Source organism: Mustela nivalis (genome assembly GCF_964662115.1).
Source record: "Mustela nivalis genome assembly, chromosome: 9".
Lineage (NCBI taxonomy): Eukaryota > Metazoa > Chordata > Mammalia > Carnivora > Mustelidae > Mustela > Mustela nivalis.
The window spans coordinates 105,237,495-105,259,277 of NC_139028.1; the positions used below are offsets into that span (position 1 = coordinate 105,237,495).

The following is a 21,783-nucleotide window of genomic DNA, read 5'->3' on the forward strand; positions in this document are numbered from 1 at the left end:
GTGATTTTGACTTTCTACTTGAATTTAGTTAGTTAAAATCTATGATGGAAGGGCGCATGGGTGGCTCAGTGGGTTAAGCCGCTGCCTTTGGCTCAGGTCACGATCTCAGGGTCCTGGGATCAAGTCCCATATCAGGCTCTCTGCTCAGCAGGGAGCCTGCTCCCCTCTCTCTCTCTCTGCCTGCCTCTCTCCATCTACTTGTGATCTCTCTCTGTCAAATAAATAAATAAAATCTTAAAAAAAATAAAATAAAAACTATGATGGAAAATAAAATACTAAAATATAAGGCTGAATATCAATATATTTTCAGTTTCATGATAAGGTAATAGAAAGAGAAGAAAACAAAGACTTTTTCTTCATATATATATATTCAGACACAGAATTATTCATAATATAAGAAGTAAATACAATAATTACAGTCTTAATTTTTGTAACAGTCACATGGTTTATTTATAATTACTTCCTTCCATTACCCATTCTGTATTCAATGTGCCCTCAGCAAGTACCAAACCTGGTTGCGGTTCTTTAGCTTCTGGAGTGACACAAACCTTCATTACTGAAGGGTCTGGGAAATTAGTAGTTCTCCCTGGATTAGGTTGCTATAGTTTTTACTGACCTTATCACAGAACATGATGACTAAGTGTCTACAGGAACTCCAGTATTCTACCTATGCTCTTCGTTACCTCTATTGTGGAGTAGTAGTCCAATTTCTCATTGGTTGTCAGGATCATTCACCCCAACCAGTGCAGAAACCTTCTTTGCCTATTGATTTAAAGGCATAAGCTACCCAAAGTGGTCAGGCAGCAGTCTTAACACTCTTTTCAATAGAATCTTGTTGTGTATCATGTGGGAAGCATTTCTCCCTTTGGAATGAACACCTCAAAGGAAGAGGAGCATAAGCAAATGGGAATAGGAAGCAAAAATTTTGCTAGTGAGTCACTAAGAGTAAAAATATGTGGTGTTTCTCCCATTCCTATTTTTTGATTATAGGACCTGGCCATGGGAGGAAGAGCAACATGAAATTGATGCTGATTCAGAACATATATGGCCTTCCAAAGAACTGAGGACTCTTGCTCCAACCCTGGAAGGCATTGCTACATAGATCATACTAGAACTAATTCTGTAAAATGTCATTCTCCTATTTTATCAGGTCAATTCCTTCAAGACAGTGAAAAATATGATAAGACCAATGAATTCCATGAGCATGGCCCATTGTGGCAGTTTATTTACTATGAAGTGAGATTGTTGATTAAAAGTAATGTGTGAAATGCTATGATTTTGGATTAAAAATTCTCTAAGTCCATGGATAGTAGTTTTATTAACAACATTGCATGCAGGGAATGTAAATTTCTACCCAAAGGAAGTGTCTATTTCAGTAGGAACGAAACACTGCCCTTCCGTGACGGAAACAGTCCATGGAATCCACCAGAACCCAAGCTGTTCATGATAAGGAATGCTGCCATATCGGGGACTTCACGTTGCATCTGCTGAGTTGGCCCTTGGCAGTGGTCATGCCCATGGTAGCTTTAGTGGGTGGAAGTCTATGCTGTTGGGATCATGTATAATCTCCATCTCTGCCACTGAGATCACTTTGTTCGTGACCCCAGTGGTTAATGCCAGGAATGCATGGGAAATAGGCTGACTGGTTTGCACCAACTGGGTCATTCCTTGCACTTGATTCTTATAATCCTCCTCTGCTGATCAGGCCTTGGTGAGTGTTCACAATGGACATAAATATATTTTGTGTTTTTTTCATTCAGAAAGGTATGGAAATATGACTCTTCCTCAAATTTTCTTTTTAACAGTTTCCCATTAATGTTTGTTTCTTTATTTGTTTTTTTTTTTCCCAAGTCCCTAATTATTCAGCAAAATCTCAGTCCAAAAACCTATGAATTAGTATACTTTCTACATCTAGCCATTTCACATTCAAAGAAAGTGAACACTGGGTGCATTGTTTCACATTTTATTCATTGAGAGAAGCCCCTTCACCATGGACCTTCAGGGGTTTTTCCATAATGAGAATGTGGTGTTGTATCTTTTCACTTTTGAGGTGTACCTACATATCATTCATATCATTGCTGAATTTTCTATATATCAGGTCCAAATACTTTCTTCTGTCACTTGATCATAGTGGATTCCCAACAAGGCCTTTGGTGTAGGCTGGGAGAGAGAAAGCATGGTAGCAAAAGTGGGGAGTGTGAACATTTGGGTACTTCTTCATGTAACATTTTCTTCAGTTCCTGCATGGGACAGATCACCTATAATGTATCCCCTCCTTTTGTGGGGAGAGTGATGTAAATCAAGACCCCAAGTGGGTGACTAAGACTATGGATATTATTGATCCCTATGTACATAATGTTTTTCTTATACATCCATCCCTGTGATAAGGATTAATTTAGAAAATAGACAAGCTAACAGATAACAATAATAACATAAAAAAATCTCAATATTTTAACAAAAGTGTCTGAATATTGTTTCTCTCTTTCAATATACCTGAGTGTACTGTACTCCCCCTTCCTCCTTTGATGATGTGAGATGATAAAATGGTGATCTGATGAGATGAAATATGGTGAATGACACAGGCATTATGTTGTAGCATTAGACTACCACTGACCTTCTGACATAGTGTCAGAAGGAGGATCATCTGCTCCTGAACATCAGGTAACTGTAGCATGGGAAGCAAAACCACATATAAAAGGAGACTGTCTGTCCCATAATGGAGTGCTGCTTTGGATACCAACTCTATGGTTCTGCATCTGAAAACACCAAATTCATGAAGAACAGTTCAAATTTCACAGAAACTTTTAGCCCATAGTTAAGCCTTATTCTGTACTAAGGCTCAATATCAGGCTAAGAGCCAGTTCTCAAAAGGAATGTAATGATCTGTATAGGATGGCTGGAATTTGCTCCAAAATCCTGAAGGTCTGCACTGCAATCCATATATGGATAATGGCTAGACTCCAATAGCATCCTCTTCTTCCACTGACACTTCAAGAACCATTGATTTTGTGGAATTTTAGCCCTCACGTGGAATAGAAGCTTGCACCACAGTCTGGACCTGTGGTAGAGCCTTGTCTTTAGTCCAACTCAGACTAGCAGCTTTTTGAGTCACTTGAAAAATAAGCCAAAGTAAAACACCCAGAGAAAAAAAGCTGTTGTCTTCTTTGTCCAAACAGTCCTTTTGGATATTTTATACCTTCTGATGCTGGAGGGGATAGATGGACCAAGATAAGCTTTACCTTCAAAGAGATATTTTTTTTTCTGGTTTTATTTAAATTCAGTTTAGTTAAATGCACAGTATTATTCATTTTGGAATAGAATTTAGTGATTCATTAGTTGTTTCTAACACCCAGTGATCCTTACATCAAAAATCCTCCTTCATATCCAAATTAAATTACTCATTTAGCCACTCCCATCTCCTACAGCAACCCACAGTTTGTTCTCTATAGTTAAGAGACTCCTATGGTTTGCCTCCCCCTCTGCTTTTAGCGTGTTTTAGTTTTTTTTTTTTTTTTTTTTCAAAAGAAATACTTTGATATGCTTTATACCCCCGGCCCTGGATATTTCCCCGTGTTTCATTCCCTTGATTTTAATTGCACTTATTTTCCAATCTCTGACAAAAATGTCTTAGCAATAAATCTAGAGTTGATACGTCTTGATCATTAGATCCACTCAGCACACTGTACATACTGGTACAGTATGGTAAAATAAAAGGCAATCGAGGTGTCTATGAACTAAATTATGACATACTTCTGGAGAGGTGACACACTCCTGTGGTAGGGCATGAAGACATATTACTGGCCTTGTAACCTGAAATCAAACTGCTTCTTTTTTTTTTTTTTAAAGATTTTATTTATTTATTTGACAGAGAGAGATCACAGGTAGGCAGAGAGCCAGGCAGAGAGAGAGGAAAGGAAGCAGGCTCCCTGCTGAGCAGAGAAGCCGATGCCGTGCTTGATCCCAGGACCCTGAGATCATGACCTGAGCTGAAGGCAAAGGCTTAACCCACTGTGCCACCCAGGCACCCCAATCAAACTGCTTCTGATGGTCCTTACAGACAGGGAGATAAGAAGCAGTTGCCAAATCAGGGACTGCATACCAGGTACCAGAAAATGTGTCATTTTGTTGAAGCAAGGAAACCACACCTGCTATAGCTGTTGCAATTCTTTGAGTCTCAACCTGATTAAACATGTAAGTAACCACTGTCATTCCCTAAGATCCATCTCTCTCCTGCAATGCAAATAATGCATTCTGGAACTGGGGAAGCAACCATAGGATGAATTCATTGACCTGCCTAGAGCACAGATTAGGCCTGAGCTACAGCTCCAATGACTCATTCCTCCATAAGCTCCTGTTCTGACTGGTGGATCATAGGGTTGTTTTGGATTTCCTAGAATCAGTTTCAGGTCATTATGTCCAGAAGTGCCTGAAAGACTGGATAATTTCTTTTCTCCAATGCAAAATTTGACTGAGAGAATACCTGAGGTCTCTCTTGGGGAAAGGTGAGTGGAGGATTAATATATAGAAATGTCTCAGGGTCTTTCCTCAAGGGAATCAAATCTTCCCTTTATTTAACAAATTTGAGTCCATAAACTGGTTCCAGACTGGGAATTAATGTGAAGCCATGAATCTCTGATTTTATGATTAAGTTAGACTTCTGTTTGCTTAACCTAGACCTTTTTTTGCTACCTTGGATAAGTAATATTGAGTAGGTTTCCTCTCTATTTTGCTTCTAAGAACACTGTCAAAAAGTACCCCAAGATGGTTAGTCTGCTTGTATTGATTATCTCATTGGTGTATTTCATCTTCTCTCCTTTATGGGAAGCATGTCTACCTTCCCATTGAGGAGCTTGAGTACTTCAACGTGGCCACTATTATCTGGGATCAACTATCTCTCATTCCATGGTAATTTCCCAGTTTAGTGATGCTAAAGGGCTGGTCTACAAAAAGCAGTGATCATAAAGGTTTTCACGGGTGCTAGGACTACTGTGCCAAATTTATTTATCACAGCCATGATAAAAGGTATGTCTTTTAGACCCAACAAAGGGAGTTAAGGAGATATTAGATGAACAATCCATTCTTTATTTTATTCTATTATTATTTTTTATGCTTGCCTATTTATTTATTTATAGATTTTATTTTATTCTTTCAGTGTTCCAAGATTCATTGTTTAAGCACCCTCCCAGGGCTTCATGCAATATGTGCTCTCCATAATACCCACCACCAGGATCACCCATCCCCTCATCCCTCTCCCTTCCAAAACCCTCATTTTGTTTCTCAGAGTCCACAGTCTTTCATGTTTCATCTCCCTCAGATTTATCCCAATTCTCCTTCCTTTCCTTCTCCTAAAATCATCCGTGTTATACCTTGTGCTCCACAAGTTTGTTTGATTCAATGAGGAAACCAAATAAGAGCTTAAACAATTCACAGAAACCAAATGAGAATGAAGACACATCATTCCAAAACCTTTGGGATATGGCAAAGGCAGTCCTAAGGTGGAAATACATTGCCATCCAAGCCTCACTCAAAAAAAAAAAAAAAAAAAAATCCTATATACCCCAATTCTCTGTACACCTTAAAGAACTGGAAAATCAACAACACATTAAGCCAACCCCATGAACAAGAAGGGAAATAATTAAGATTAGAGCAGAGATCAAAGTTTCTAGAGAAACTAGAAATGCAGTAGAACACATCAATGAAACTAGAAGTTGGTTCTTTGAGAGAATTAATAAGATTGATAAATTGCTGGCCAACCTAATCCAAAAGAAAAGAGAGAGCACCCAAATTAATAAAATTATGAATGAAAGGGGAGAGATAATGACTCACACCAAGAAAATAGAAACAATCATCGGAAGTTATTATTAACAGTTATATGCCAATAAGTTAAGCAACCTGGAAGAAACAGATGCATTCTTGGAAACCTATAAACTTCCAAGACCGAAACAGGAAGAAATTGACAACCTGAATAGGCCAATATCTAGTAACGAGATTGAAGCAGTGATCAAAAGCCTCCCTAAAAAATGAGTCCAGGACCTGATGGATTGCCTGAGGAATTCTACCAAACTTTCGAAGAAGAAATAATACCTAATCTCCTGAAGTTAAAAAAAAAAGAAAGAAAGAAAGAAAGAAAGAAAGAAAGAAAGAAAGAGAAGGAAAACTTCCAGACTCTTTTTGATGTCAGCATTACCTCGATCCCCAAACGAGGCAAAGACCTCATCACAAAGAAGAATTTGAGACCAATATCCCTGATGAATATATATGCCAATATTTTCAACAAGATCCTAGTTAATAGGGTATTAGAATATATATTCTATATAGTATATTAGAATAATATAGTATATTAGAAAGATTATCCACCATGGCCAGGTAGGATTTATCCCTGGGTGGCAAGGATGGTTCAACATTTGTAAATCAATCAATATGATAGAACAAATCAATAAGAAAAGAGAGAACTATGTGGTCCTCTCAATTGATGAAGAAAAACCATTTGACAAATCCAATCTACATTCCAATGTTCCTATGCCTTTAAATCTTTCCCTTTCTATTAAACCAAGTCAGGTCTGGTAACTCTAATTTGCTTAATATGAACCACCTTTTGACTCATATAACAGTCACCAAGCAAGAAAACTGTTAACTTTTCTTCAGTTCCCCAGCTACAAAATTAAAAGAAGAATCTCTGCTCCATGAACCCATATCTAGATTTGGCTTGATTGACTTTTATGTTTTTTTTTTTTTCCATGAGTGTCTTATTTCTGTATTTATGTATTAGAAAATACATCATATTTTGGATTGCAGTGTGTTCCTCATAAGTCACATCTGGAACCTCACCTTTAGGGGTCTGCTGGGACTCAGATCTAATTATAGGTCTAGGAACAAAGAGAGTAATGGGAGTGGATCCTGAGGAGAATCACCCCTTCTTTTAGGGCAACTTTCTCTGGGGGACCCTTTAGAGTTTCCTTAAACAGTGCAGAGTTAAGCCTTCAGCCTAAGAAGGAGAAGCCACTTCAATGGGCAAAGAAGACTCATCTCTGTTCCCTTATCCTCCCAGTATCCAAGGAAGAATACTCTTCATCCATGACTTCTTCTTTTTTTTTTTTTTTAAGATTTTATTTATTTATTTGAGAGAGAATGAGTGAGAGAGAGCATGAGAGAGGAGAAGGTCAGAGGGAGAAGCAGACTCCCCAAGAAGCTAGGAGCCCAATGCGGGACTCGATCCTGGAAGTCCAGGATCATGACCTGAGCCAAAGGCAGCCGCCCAACCAACTGAACCACTGAGGCGCCCCCATGACTTCTTTATTAAATCTTCATCCCATGCCAAATTCTTTTGTTTGTACTATGAAATATTTCTTAAATTCTTCTATATCTCTGTGTTAGATTGGTTTACCTAGGCGTAGAGTCTCAGTTGGGGGTTTTCTTACAAATGAATTTAAAGACAAGGGTTGAGGGAGGTTGACTACAGTTCCGGAAGAAGATTATGGTCCCAACAGGTCCTTGTTTTCAGCCTGTAGCCATAAAACAAACAAACAAACAAACAAAAAAAAAAAAACAGGGGAATGTATTTTACTACAGGATCAGTTCCACCTTGAGGCAAAGTGTCCACCGTGTTGTTCATTGGTGTCCAGTGTGTCCTGGAATGGTGGGAAAAGCATATAATTTTGTTCTGGAGCAAATCCACAGAGAAGGTTGGGTGCTGAGCTCAAGATGTTAAAAGCCCAGACACAGAGCAGCTGGAGCATGACAGGACTGAAGGGGAATGAGCTACACACAGTGGGCTAGACATTCTGCATCCCCTCCAGCATCACCATTCTTCAGACCTCCACCCTTTCATACCCAAGTCATTTCAGGAACATCTTGATGTCACTGTTATTCCCTTCAATCCATTTCACACACTAATGACCCATACAGTTATGAAGTCTAACTCAAATCAAACTCAATCACTTGCTGGTTCAAAAGCCACACTGCATTCATGAGGTTTCATGAATACTGATTTTCACACCTTGGCCTCTGTTAGGCATTTTCTCTTTTAAAAATGCTTCTACTCCAACTTATGTGTACCTATTCACACCCCTGACTTGATTTCTAGTTTCAAGTTCCGTTTTGTATGCCCTTTCATCTTGGAACATTTCCTGAATCCCCGGGTCTTTGCTGTGTGTCCCTCAAACATGCTTTCATAGAACGTCTGCTGCCACTACCTCACCATTTATCACACTGCACTGTCATTTTCTACTCCCCTCTGGGTGTCTCTCAGTGGATATGAAGGCAAGTGGTAAGGCAAGACTCAGTTTCCTCTCTACTTAACCTTCATAAGTGCAGCAGCTATCAATGTATCTGATATATTCTTTGGGCTCAAGAAACTTCTGTTGGTTAATGAGTGAGGGACAGAAGGAATAAGTGGAATATATTTATGCTGCCATTGTCTTGTGTGTAGATGAAGCCACATAGTTTTAATAATACATTCTCATAATGAAATGTTACCAAAATTAAACTTGAAATTGAAATTTCAAGAGAATTGACATTGAAATTCATATGATGAAATCTTTCTGAGAGCAGGAAAAGTATCCAAATAAACTATTTATTCTTTCACTGAGAATCCGTTTCAATTTGTTTCTCATCACACAATTTAAGCAGGAATTACAACAAACTGTGTTTTCTCAAAGAGAGAGAGGTAGCTTGAGGTCTCAAAGTCTGAAACTGATAAATAGGAAAAAATTCCTTCGACCCAGTAATTATTTTTCTTGAACATTTTATTGACTTTATTCATCTCCCTTTATACTTTTTTAAATTTATTTTTATTTATTTTCAGCATAACAGTATTCATTATTTTTGCACCACACCCAGTGCTCCATGCCCTCTATAATACCCACCACCTGGTACCCCAACCTCCCACACCCCCGCCACTTCAAACCCCTCAGATTGTTTATCAGAGTCCATAGTCTCTCATGATTCACCTCCCCTTCCAATTTCCTCCAACTCCCTTCTCCTCTCTATCTCCCCATGTCCTCCATGCTATTTGTTATGCTCCACAAATAAGTGAAACCATATGATAATTGACTCTCTCTGCTTGACTTATTTCACTCAGCATAATCTCTTCGAGTCCCATCCGTGTTGCTACAAAAGTTGGGTATTGGGACGCCTGGGTGGCTCAGTGGGTTAAAGCCTCTGCCTTCGGCTCAGGTCATGATCCCAGGGTCCTGGGATCGAGCCCCGCATAGGGCTCTCTGGTTGGCAGGGAGCCTGCTTCCTCCTCTCTCTCTGCCTGCCTCTCTGCCTACTTGTGATCTCTGTCTGTCAAATAAATAAATAAAATCTTAAAAAAAAAAAAAAAAGTTGGGTATTCATCCTTTCTGATGGAGGCATAATACTCCATAGTGTATATGGACCACATTTCCCTTATCTATTCATCCGTTGAAGGGCATCTTGGTTCTTTCCACAGTTTGGCAACCATGCCCATTGCTGCTATAAACATTGGAGTACAGATAGCCCTTCTTTTAACGACATCTATATCTTTGGGGTAAATACCCAGGAGTGCAATGGCAGGGTCATAGGGAAGTTGTATTTTTAATTTCTTTAGGAATAGCCACACTGTTCTCCAAAGAGGCTTCACATCCCTTTATACTTTTTTAAAAGATTTTATTTATTTATTTGGCACACAGAGTTCACAAGTAGGCAGAGTGGCAGGCAGAGAGAGAGGGAAGCAGGCTCCCCGCTAAGCAGAGAGCCTAGTGTGGGGCTCCATCCCAGGACCCTGAGATCGTGACCTGAGCTAAAGGCAGAGACTTAAATATTTGGCTGAACACCCCCTCCAGGTGTCCCAAGTTTGGATAAATGTATATAGTCACATACCATTAACAAATTCAAGATCTAGAATACTTTCATTCACCCAGAAATTTCTGTCATGCTCCTTTTTCAGTTAAATCCCTCCGATGCAACAATTGGCCTGATTTGTATCACTGTGTTGTACTGTTGTCTAGACTTTAACTTCATGTAAATCTAATCACAGCAGTTACTCATAATACATGGTATCTTTGTTCTAGAATTTAACATGTTGACATGTAAATCATTGGTCCACCACTTTTCCTTGCTGAAGATTATTCCATCTATCCTGTCAGATTCTGCCTTGCAAGTACAGTGTATTTGAATTTAATGTAATTGTTAAATGTTGGGGAATAGTTCGTCTTACTGTAGCTTACTTTTTTGTTCCTTTATACCTTATTTTAATTCTTTTATTTATTCTTTTGAGATAATTGAGTAGATGATTTTTTTTTTCAGCAGTTTCAGGTTCACAGGAAAATTGAGCAGAAGCTATGGAGATTTCATTCATGTCTTCTCTGAAAACATAGGCAGAGAAGCAAAATAGTAATTTTTCCAAAGACATACAAATGTCCAGCAGGTACAACAAAGGGTGCTCAACAACACTCATCATCAGGAAAATGTAAATCAAAGTCAATGAGATACCACATTATATCTGTTGGAATGGCTATTATCAAAAAGACAAGAGATAAAAAGTGTTGGTGAGGATGTGGAGTAAAGGGATCCCATGTATACTACTGATGGGCATATAAATTGATATAGTCATTATGAAGAAGAGTATAGATGTTCCTCAAAAAATTGACAGTAGAACTACCATCCACCAATCCTGCTGTAAATATATACCCAATGGATCTGAAATCATGATTGTGAAGGGCTACCTACTTTCCAAGGTTCATGACATCATCATTCACAGTAGCCAACGTATGGCCAAAACCTCATCCCTGACTGGTGAATCAATAGAGAAAATGTGCGATCTTTATTATTCAGACATTAAAAAGAGGAAATCTCTGTCATTTGTAATAACAAATTGGAACTGGATGGAGCTGGAAGACTTGAAATTAAGTGAAACAAGAAAGTCACAGAAATAGAGATACTGTATGATCTCACTTATATGAAGAAATGATATAGTTTAATTCACAGAAGCAGAGAGTAGAATGGCAGTTACCAGGGGCCAGGGAATGGGAGAAATGTAGAGACATAGCCCCAAGTGTACAAGGTTGAAGTTACGTAGAATGAATAAGTTATGGAGATCTAATATATAGCATGGTCACTATAGTTAACCATACCATAATGTATACTTGGAATTACAAAGAGGATAGATCCAAGTTATATCTTACACACATACACACACACACACACATACAATGGTAACTATATGGAGAAGATAGATTAGTTAATAATTAGTTAGATTATGGTGATCTTTTCACATTATATGTATGTTAAAAAAATCTATTTGTACAACTGCATATATATACAACATTTTATGTCAGCATGCCACCCATGGGACACTAGAGTAGTCACTAGCTTCATAATAACCCAAAAAACAAAAAGTAGTGAGAACATTGAAAACACGATATTTTAATTTTTTAAATGATCTTTAACAGGAGTAAATTATTGGCATTAATAGTTTTCCAGCTAATTAATGGGGAACAGCATTAAAAGTGAAATTGTATATTTCCATAGTTACTAAGGATTTGGGCCACTCAGATACACTGAAAGTAATGGATTTTATTTGTTATTTATTTTCAGGTCTTTATTTAGATTACAGTTAGTTAACACACAGTGTAATATGAGTTCCAGATGTACAGTTTAGAGATTCAACACTTACAGACCACACTAAGTGTTCATGACAACATGTGTATTCCTTATTCCCCATCACCTATTTAACCCATCTTTCTAGCCCCCTCCCTCTACTATCTGTTTGTTTTCCATAGTTAAAAATCCATTTCTTGATTTGCCCCCTCTCTTTGTTTTTCCCTGTACACATTTTTTAAATAATTAAAATTTAAATAAAAATTTAAAAAAAATTCCACATAAGTGAAATCATATGGTATTTATGTTTCACTGACTGACTTGTTTGTTTAACCTCATATTCTCTAACTCAGACATTGTCATTGAAAAGGGCAAGACCTCATTCTAATGAAAATGGAAATTTGGGCTGTGTCCATAGTTCTGCTATTGTAGATAATGCTGATACAAACATCAGGGGAGATGGATAACTTTGAATTAACATTTTTATACTCTCTGAAATCAATGAATTTTAAAAATTCATTGTATAGCTCAGGAGTACATATATTCAAATCATGTGTGTTAATCTGTTCTGTTCACTATGAGAACCACAATTCTCTTTTTAATGCCAATTTGTCAATCCACACTACCCTGAAAGCACAAACAGAGAAGCAAAGTGGCTTCCTGCTGCAGAAGCAGGTTTTCTCTAAATCCATTACTTGAGACATTCAAGTGTGTATTTCTGAATGCCTCTGGTAATTCTGTTTATTCCACTGATAAAACATAGCAGTAATGAAATATTGTGCTTTCTTCCCCCCTCAAGACTGGGTTCCACTTCTCTGTACTACAATCACAGAAAATATATTTTATCTATGTTGTATTTTAAATTCATATTTAATCTTCTCAATATTTTTACTTCTTTCTGACTTAGAGTTGGAGTATTCTCTTGTTGTAGTTCCTATATTCCAATCATGTAAATTAGCTGAGTATTTCCAGGCTTTTGTAATACTACATTTAAAAGATCCTATCTATCATGTTTCAATTATCCTGATAGTCAAAGGTAACAGTAAGAGAAATTATTTATGAAATAAATGACATGTAGTTTTCACAATCTTTTTGGCCTTTGGTTCACTCATGTGGAACTTATTAAGATAAACTAATGACATACTGAAAAAAATTTCTAAACACACAAAGTTTACTCTAGAGAGAATTACAACTCAGAGTCTACAGGCCATTCTTCATTTATGGATACTCACTGTTTGACCAGTTGCGATTGTATAAATATCTTTCTCCTTATCAAATCAGAGTGTAGACTGAAATGTGAGCATTTTATAATCAGCAATGTCAGAATTGAGTTCTTGTGAAAAGTAAGAACCAGGCTGATGATTTGAGGGAAGCTATTAGTTTGAGGGCAGAAATACAGAAAAAAGTAAGGACATCAGGTGCATTGTAATAGAGTGCTTGGTCAAATGAGGATACACACCATTTTATTTAATATCTGTACAGATTATGGAATAATAATAAAAAAAAAACCCTCAGTTCATCTCTTGCTTTCTGAGGTAGTTGTGATATACCATAGCTTTCTCATGGCATTTTTCACTTCCGCATTCCTCAGTGTGTAGATAAATGGGTTGAGAAATGGTGTCCCAATAGTATAAAATACAGCCACCATCTTGTCCATGGGGAAAGTGGTTGGGGGGCGTGTGTATATGAATATACATGGGCCAAAGAATAAGATTACTACTATGATGTGAGAAGTGCAAGTAGAGAGAGCTTTTTTCCTCCCTTCTGTACTGTGGTTTCTCAGGGAATGCAAGATGACAATGTAGGAGATCATCAGAATCACAAAACTACTTGAACAAAGGGCTCCACTGTTAGACACCATCAGTAGGTTGATCATGTATTTGTCCATGCAAGCAAGTTTCAGCAAGGGTTGCAAATCACAGCAGTAATGATCAATTAAATTGGGTCCACAGAAAGGCATTCTCAAGGCCAAGATAATCTGGGTGATAGAATGGATAAAAGCCCCTATCCATGAAAGGATAATCAGGATGGTGCAGACCTGCTGTTTCATGATGGATGGGTAATGTAAGGGCTTACAGATGGCCACATAGCGATCCACAGCCATGAGGATGAGCACAAAGATCTCCATGCCACCAAATAAATGTAGGGCAAAGACTTGAATCATGCACTCATTGTAAGTTATGACTTTTTTTGTGGAGAGTGAATCCACAAGTAGTCTGGGGGCTGTTGTAGTTGAGAAGCAGGAATCAGCAAGGGACAAATAAAATAGGAAATAATACATGGGGCTCTGAAGTGTGCGGCTGAACTTGATGGTCACAATGATAAGCAAATTTCCTATCATGGTCCCCACATAGAAAATGAAGAAGATTACAAATACCATCTTCTTTTTCGTAGGATCTTGGGTCAATCCTAACAGTATGAATTCAGTTATGCTGATATTTTGCCACATTTTTTCAGGCAAAGTGGAGAAAGCACTGGTTAAAAATAACCTGCAAAGAAAAAAATATTATAAAATGAATAATCCATTTAGGGGTCAATTCCATGTGCTTGATAATGGTGTGCCATTTATCAGTGGGTAATTCCTTACCTTCTGTATTGTTTTCTTCCGAATAAAGGGCAAGTCATAAAATTCCTTCACAATCTATTCACCTAATTGCTAATGGAAGTAGTGAAAAATATCAATAATGAAACAGTACTTGATTCCTCAGGCACACTAAACATTAATTTTGGGGATTTGGTAATAGGTTATCTTTCTGAGCTGAATATCTTTGTTTAGTTTACAGCAATGACGAGTTAGGGTAGAATGTAGACAAATGAAGAAATATCATGCATGATTTGCATAATGTGCATTCACACTATTTAAAACTGATAAGTCAGGAAGTGTCTTCTAGTAATATTCTGAACATTCAAGGAATGTTGTAGAAACATCTGATAGTGTTTTCTGTTATGAAACCTTAAAGAGAGAGAGGGAGAGAAAAGGAGTGAACAAGTAAGAAACAAACCTTATTTTAGCAGGGAGCATTCAGTCACTTGGTCCACTCTATCGTGAAATGTATTTAAATCTGTTACCTTGACTGTTTATATCATGTTACTTTAACCCTCAATAATCCTAGTTGTACAGAGTTTTAAGTTAATTTCCTATTGTAAAATATGTACTTTAAAAATTATACTGTATTGTACAAAGTTAAATTCTTTGCCTAATTCAGTATATCAGTGAATCTATCCGCATATTTTCTTAAGGCACAAGAAGAGACTGAGACTAAAATAAAGGGTAAATAGAAAAAATTTGGCATAAATCAAAATATTCTTTTACATTCCATGTTATTTTAAGCACCAGGGATTTAGAAAACAAGCTAAAGAATTTCCAAATCATAGCTGAAACTTTTCAAGATTTCCGGAAATCTACATTTCTTAAGTATCGCGTACTGGGACTTGAGTAAAAGAAATTAGAAACAGGAAGGTAACTGATATATTTTATATCTACCAACAGTGGAAGATATAAAATGTCCTCATCACATATATTTTCGATATAGTAGCACAATTAAATATATAAGTGCCAAGGCTTTACATGCATTTACATGTATTCAAGACAAAAGCATAATTTTCTAAAATATAAATGGATTTCAGAGATCAATCATTAAAAACGCAGTGAATAGAGCATTTGAGTGTCTCTGCTGGTTAGGTGTCCGACTTTTGATTTCCACTCAGATAAAGATCTCAAGGTTGTGGGATTAAGTACCACACTGGGCTTCATGCTGGGTACAGAGGCAGTTTAAGATTCCAACTGTCCCTTTCCTTCTGCCCCTTATGCTGCTTTGGCTTTCTCTCTAAATAAATAAATAAACAAAATCTTTAAAAATAAACCAGTGTGGGGTGCCTGGGTGGCTCAGTGGGTTAAAGCCTCTGCCTTCGGCTCAAGTCATGATCTCAGGGTCCTGGGATCAAGCCTCGCATCAGGCTCTCTGCTCAGTGGGGATCCTGCTTCCCTTCCTCTCTCTCTACCTGCCTCTCTGCCTGTTTGTGACCTCTGTCTGTCAAATAAATAAATATCTTCAAAAAATAAATAAATAAACCAGTGCAAACGAAGATGGCAAAAGAACTGACTTTAAAAGAATCTCTTCTCATTAAACATAATTTGTAAAAATTTTCAATTTCATTACTAGAAAAATGCATTCAATTTAAATTCCAATTATGCATCCTTTCACCTGTTATATTAACAAACAGACCTTTTTTTTTTTTTTTCTGGTAAATGCCTCTTAATAAACACTGCTGAAAACGATGTTGGGAACAACTGATCCCACACATTCTTGGTAGGAGATTAAAGGGATGCAATCTCTCAGGGAGTGATTTTCAGCATTGAGGACATTTCAATGGCACATTTCCACAGGTCTAGTGATTCCATTTGCTGCAAGTAGTCTCGCTCACAGCCACAAAGACAATCACAACAGTCCTTTCCATGTTGGTAAAAGGTAAGAGACCACTTCAATATCCATCGGAAAGAAGCTAAGTGAGTCTGGGACAGTATTTTATACAATCATAAAAAAAAAAAAGTGGATATACATGTTAATGATTTCTAAATTATGTTGTGAAATGATAGAATTCAGGACTGTATGCTGAGGATGGTAATGTTTTCATTAACAGCAGAACAATATATATCACACACTCATGGCCTCATATCAATTATATTTAAGAGAGTACTGAAGTTGCATAATATGACTTTAGGGTGGGGAAATTGTATTCTTGGAATCAAAGTTAGGAGGATGACTTACCTTTTAAAATATTCCCTTTAGCAGTTAAGAATAAAACTTTTTAAAACCTTCTCTTAGTAGATAGTTTGTTAATCACATTGGCATATTACTGGATGATAACAACTGTCTCCTGACAGACTGCAGAAACAGCAAAATTCCCAGGGCCAGAGTAAGATTTAAATGTCTGTGTAAGAGGGTGAGTCATCTCTGGAGGCAGTTCTGGACTCAAGGCTCTTAACCACATCATATCCCAACCACACTGACATTCACTACAGTTTGCCCTCACTCTTTGGAGTTCACCAGACATGTTCTTTGTCCAGCTCTTCAACAGACAGGAATGGAATATTGTTCATGGTTTCTAACAGTTAAATATTATAAAAACAGATATCTATCTACCTATTATCTATCAATCTATCTTCTATCATCTATCTATCTATCTATCTATCATCTATCTCTATCACCTATCAACTGTCTATGGGAGAGTTATAGACTAAGCCATTTGTATCATTTACATAATAATAAATAAAAGAAAAGCATGCATTTGAACAAAGCAACATAAGGAAGGGAATTTCTATCTGTTCGCTGCTGAATTGAAGATGTATAAAAATCCTATATTTAAAAGTGTATATTTAATAATAAGTATCATAAAATGAATGAAATAATTAAGAGAATTTCCCATTGATACAATCCAGTAGTGTTTGGTCTTATTCAGTATGCAGTTACCACTGAAAAGGTTAGCCTATTCCATCCAAAGTATAATCATCTTCTCTATGGAGCATTTTTTGGAACACTGGAATAGATATAATTTCTATTTGCTTATCTCTCGATGAGGAGCCCATGTGCATGTCTTGTATTCCATCTATTCAGTTTGGATTGTGATGTACTTCCAGAAAATTCCCTAAACTTTCTATCCTTCCACAAATGCTACAAGTGTGGCATTTATCAGATAACTTTCTCTGAGTATTAAACAAGGTTACATTAATCCCCAACACAAATCTTACCAGTTTTGATAAGAGCGTATGCAGAATGGGCAGTTCAGTCCTCTCTTCTTTTCTCAAAGTAACTTTGCCACACTTTGCTCAAATGTAAATTAAAAAAAAAAAAAAAAACACAGTGTTTCTAAAACTCTGTCTGATCTCTTTCAATGTCACTGATGTTCAGGATCTTGCTTTCCTAGCAGAAAACAATGATGGTCCTGCATTCATCCCACAATTTCTGAAATCAACTCTCACATGGAATGTTCACTGGGAAATGCCTTTCCTTTGCCTTTCCTGAAGTAGTATTTAAACATGAATGATGCAAAATATGGAGTCTGGGGAAGGTCATTCCCTAAAGTGCCCCTTCCCTTTTCATTAGGAAGCATGAGCTAGATGTAATAAAGAACTTAATCTTCAATATGTATTTATTTATTTTTTAATTATTTATTTATTTTTAAATTTTTTTTGTAGGTATATATTTTTAATTTTTTAAATTTTTTTCAGTGCCCCAGAATTCATTGTTTATGCACCACACCCAGTGCTCCATGCAGTACATGCCCTCCATAATACCCACCACTAGGTTCACCCAACTTCCCACCCCTGCCCCTTCAAAACCGTCAGATTGTTTTTCTCTCATGATTCATCTCCCCCTCCAATTTCCCTCAACTCCCTTCTCCTCTCCATCTCCCCATGTCCTCCATGTTATTTCTTATGCTCCACAAATAAGTGAAACCATATGATAATTGACTCCCTCTGCTTGACTTATTTCACTCGGTATAATCTCTTCCAGTCATGTCCATCTTGTTACAAAAGTTGGATATTCATCCTTTCTGCTGGAGGCATAATATTCCATAGTGTATATGAACCACATCTTCCTTATCCATTCATCCACTGAAGGGCATCTTGATTCTTTCCGCAGTTTGGCAACTGTGGCCATAGCTGCTATGAATATTGGGGTAGGTGAAACCATATGATAATTGATCTCTGTGCTTGACTTCAATATTTATTTTTAGATTATGGGAAAAATGTGTTTATTTGGGCCAGAAATTGTGTATTTTTAGCTATAATTTAAAAAAAAAACAGTGATTATCAGGACATGGGGAGATGGAGAGGAGTAGTGACTTGGGGAAAATTGGAGGGGGAGATGAAACATAAGAGACTGTGGAGTCTGAGAAACAAACAGGGATTTGGAGGGGAGGGGAGTGGGAGGTTGGGTGAGCCTGGTGGTGGGTATTATGGAGGGAACATATTTAATGGAGCACTGGGTGTGGTGCACAAACAATGAATTCTGGAACACTGAAAAGAAATTAAAAAAAAAAAAAGCCCTTCGGATTAACACAAACAAGCAACAAACAAACAAACAAACAAACAAACAAAAAACAGTGTTATCTAGTGATCTAGTGGCCAGGCCATGCTTCCTGATACCATTATCCAAGAAAATGAATTTGGACTTCTTAAATAAATGACTGGTTCTAAGTCTGAAGCAGCGAATACACAAGATGAACTGGAACATCTTGTTTTTTTGTTTTTTGTGTGTTTTTTTGTAATATTTATTTTTTGACAGAAAGATATATATAGAGATAGAGCAGAAGCTGGGTGTGGGGGGTGGCAGTCAGAGGGAGATGGAGAAGTAGGCTCCTCACTGGGAAAGAAGCTCCATGTGGAGCTCAATCCCAGAACCCTTGAGATCATTACCTGAGCTGAAGGAAGAAGCTTAATGACCTGAGCCACCCAGATGCCCAACTAGACTTTTTTATTTTTATTTTATTTATTTATTTTTTTAATTCTGAAAGGTAAGGAATTGCTAACACACACAAACACACACAAATGCACACACACACACAAGTACATTCACTGTAATTAGAATACATTCACTGTGATTAGACCAAAAGGTCACAAGAGCCAATGGGAAGACACCCCCAGTGCCAAAAGCTAGAAACAGTTGAGGAACAAAATAAATGACACTGAATTGAAGTATAATTCATAATTTAAAAATCCACATGTTATGATACTAAACACTTAAATAACCATCTAGTAATTAGGTAATGATAGACAAATCCCATAAAAAAAGAATCCCTAATGAGTTTGTAGAAAATCTTCTCTCAAAGGGTTATAGATAACTCTCAATCTTTTATTTGTAGGTTGTACACAAGTTAATTTCTTCCAAAGGCTCACTGTGGAATTGGATGGGGAGAGGGCAGAAGGGAGAGTAAGTTTACAGAGGAGAAATGTAGCAAACACTACCTCAACCAGGTGATCAAGGTTCACACCAACAATGGTGAGTCACATTGAAAATGGGTACCCACTGGCATTATCTGATGTAAATGGCACTTTGCTTCTGTGATCTCTCTCCCAATGACCCATAAGCCCAGTCCAATCTTGAGTAAAATATCAAACAAACCCCAAGTGAAGGTTTTTATATAAAATGTCTCACTATTTCAGCTCGAAACAGTCAAGTTCATCAAAAATAAGAATAGTCGAGCAGAATTATTATGATGGGCACTGAATTAGCTACAGAAATATAGAATCATTATTTTACACACCTAAAAGTAATAAAATGCTGTATTAATTGTACTTGGAATAATAAGAGATTATCTAGAGAAACTTACTGTCTGGAGGTGCCGAAGAAGACACATCAACTGAATTTAATGTGGCATGCTGGATGAAGATTTTGGAGAAGAAAAATGCCATTAGTGAAAATAAGCTGAATAAAACATGGTTGTTAGTTAAAAATAATGTGTCTCATAAAGTTATTTACTTGTGAACTAATGTGCTATTCTATGTAAGATGGCAACAGAGGAAACTGAACATAGAACATATAGGATTTCCCTTTAAGTATAAACCTGTTATAAAATATAAAGTTTATTGGGATGCCTGGGTGCCTCAATGGGTTAACGCCTCTACCTTTGGCTTGGGTCATGATCTCAGGGTCCTGGGATTGAGTCCCACATCGGGTTCTCTGCTCAGCAGGGAGCCTGCTTCCTTCTCTCTCTCTCTGCCTGCCTCTCTGCCTAATTGTGATCTCTGTATGTCAAACAAATAAATAAAATCTTTAAAAATATCAAGTTTATGAAACATAAATGGTGTATTTCATTTAATATGTCATCACAGTGTATCAGTCTTGAAGCATGGCTCAGAAATTCCTGCCTTTTCTATGCTGAATAATATTCCATTGTATGTGTACCACATTATGTTTGTTCATATGTTGATGGACACTTGAATTGCTTACTTTTTTTGGCTATCAGGACTAATGCTGATATGGACACGAGGATACTCATATCTCTTTTAATTCCCATCTCCAGTGCTTTTGCTATATACTGGAAATGGAAATTTGAGACTGCTTCATCATTGTATTGTTAAATTTCTGAAGAATGTCTTACTGTCTTCACAGTGGCTGCACCATTTTTATATTCTTATAAACAGTATGCACACGTGTGCTTAGTGAATTTGGGTATGTTTTCATGTGCTCATTGCCCATTCATGTATTTTTTTTTTTTTTGAGAAATGTTTATTCAAGTGTTTTGTTGATAATTGAGTTTTAGGAGTTCAATGAGTTGTCTTTTCACTCTGTTGACTGTGGCCTTTTTTAGAAGTTTTAAACTTTGAGTTAGTTCAATTTATTTATTTATTTCTTCTGTATCCTGTGTTTTGGAGTCATATTCAAGAAATTATTTCCTAAGGTAATGTCTTAAAGCTTTTGCTTTTCATTTATATTTTCTTCTAAACATTTTATAGTTTTGGGAGCCGTTGTGGCTCAGTCAGTTAAGTGGCTGTCTTTGGCTCAGGTCATGATCCCAGGGTCCTGGGATTGAGCCCTGCATCAGACTCCTTGCTCAGCAGAGAGCCTGCTTCTCCCTTGCCTGCCCTTCCCCTCACTTCCCTTTGATTGTGTTTGTTTTTGTTTTTGTTTGTTTGTTTGTTTGATTGTTTGTTTTGTTTTGTTTTTAAGATTTTACTTATTTGACAGTGAGAGAGAGCCAGAGAGGGAGCTCAGGCAGAGGGAGTCCAAGAGGGAGAAGCAGGCTTCCCATACAGCCAAGGCTCAAGGTGGGGCGGGACTCCAGGACTCTGTGATCATGACCTGAGCTGAAGGCAAACAAAGGACTGAGCCACTCAGCACCCCGCCCTCCCCCAGCTTGTGCTTGCTCTCTGTCTCTCTTGCTCGCTCTCTCTGTGTCAAACAAATAAGTAAAATCTTAAAAAATATATATATAAACCTTTTATAGTTTTAACTCTTATACTCAGGTTTTTGATCTCTTTGAGTTTATTTTGTATATGGTGTACGTTGCTGGTCTACCTTCATTCTTTTGCACATGAACCTTTAGCTTTCCCAAACTATTTTTTTTTTAAATGAACTATCATCTTCCTATTGGATGATCTAGACACTTTTGTAGAAAGTCAGGTGACCATATATGTAATGGTGCATTTCTGGGTTCTGTGATCTGTTCCATTTGTTTGTCTGTCTTCATGCCATTACCATACTCTTTTGATTACAG

The 21,783-nt window shown here is 37.2% G+C and overlaps 1 protein-coding gene and 1 long non-coding RNA gene across 2 annotated transcripts in view; one reads left to right on the plus strand and one right to left on the minus strand.

Annotated features, from left to right (window-relative positions):
• Positions 1-21,783, plus strand: part of LOC309873033 — a 697,683-nt gene that overhangs the window by 256,527 nt on the left and 419,373 nt on the right. The gene's annotated exons all lie outside the window — the stretch shown is intronic.
• Positions 13,079-21,783, minus strand: part of LOC309872906 (olfactory receptor 4C11-like) — a gene marked incomplete at both ends in the record, with an annotated part of 28,675 nt that continues 19,970 nt past the window's right edge. The window contains one exon of the mRNA XM_082747877.1: positions 13,079-13,862. Coding sequence (XP_082604003.1) covers positions 13,079-13,862 — 784 coding nt within the window. The remainder of the gene's footprint in view (positions 13,863-21,783) is intronic.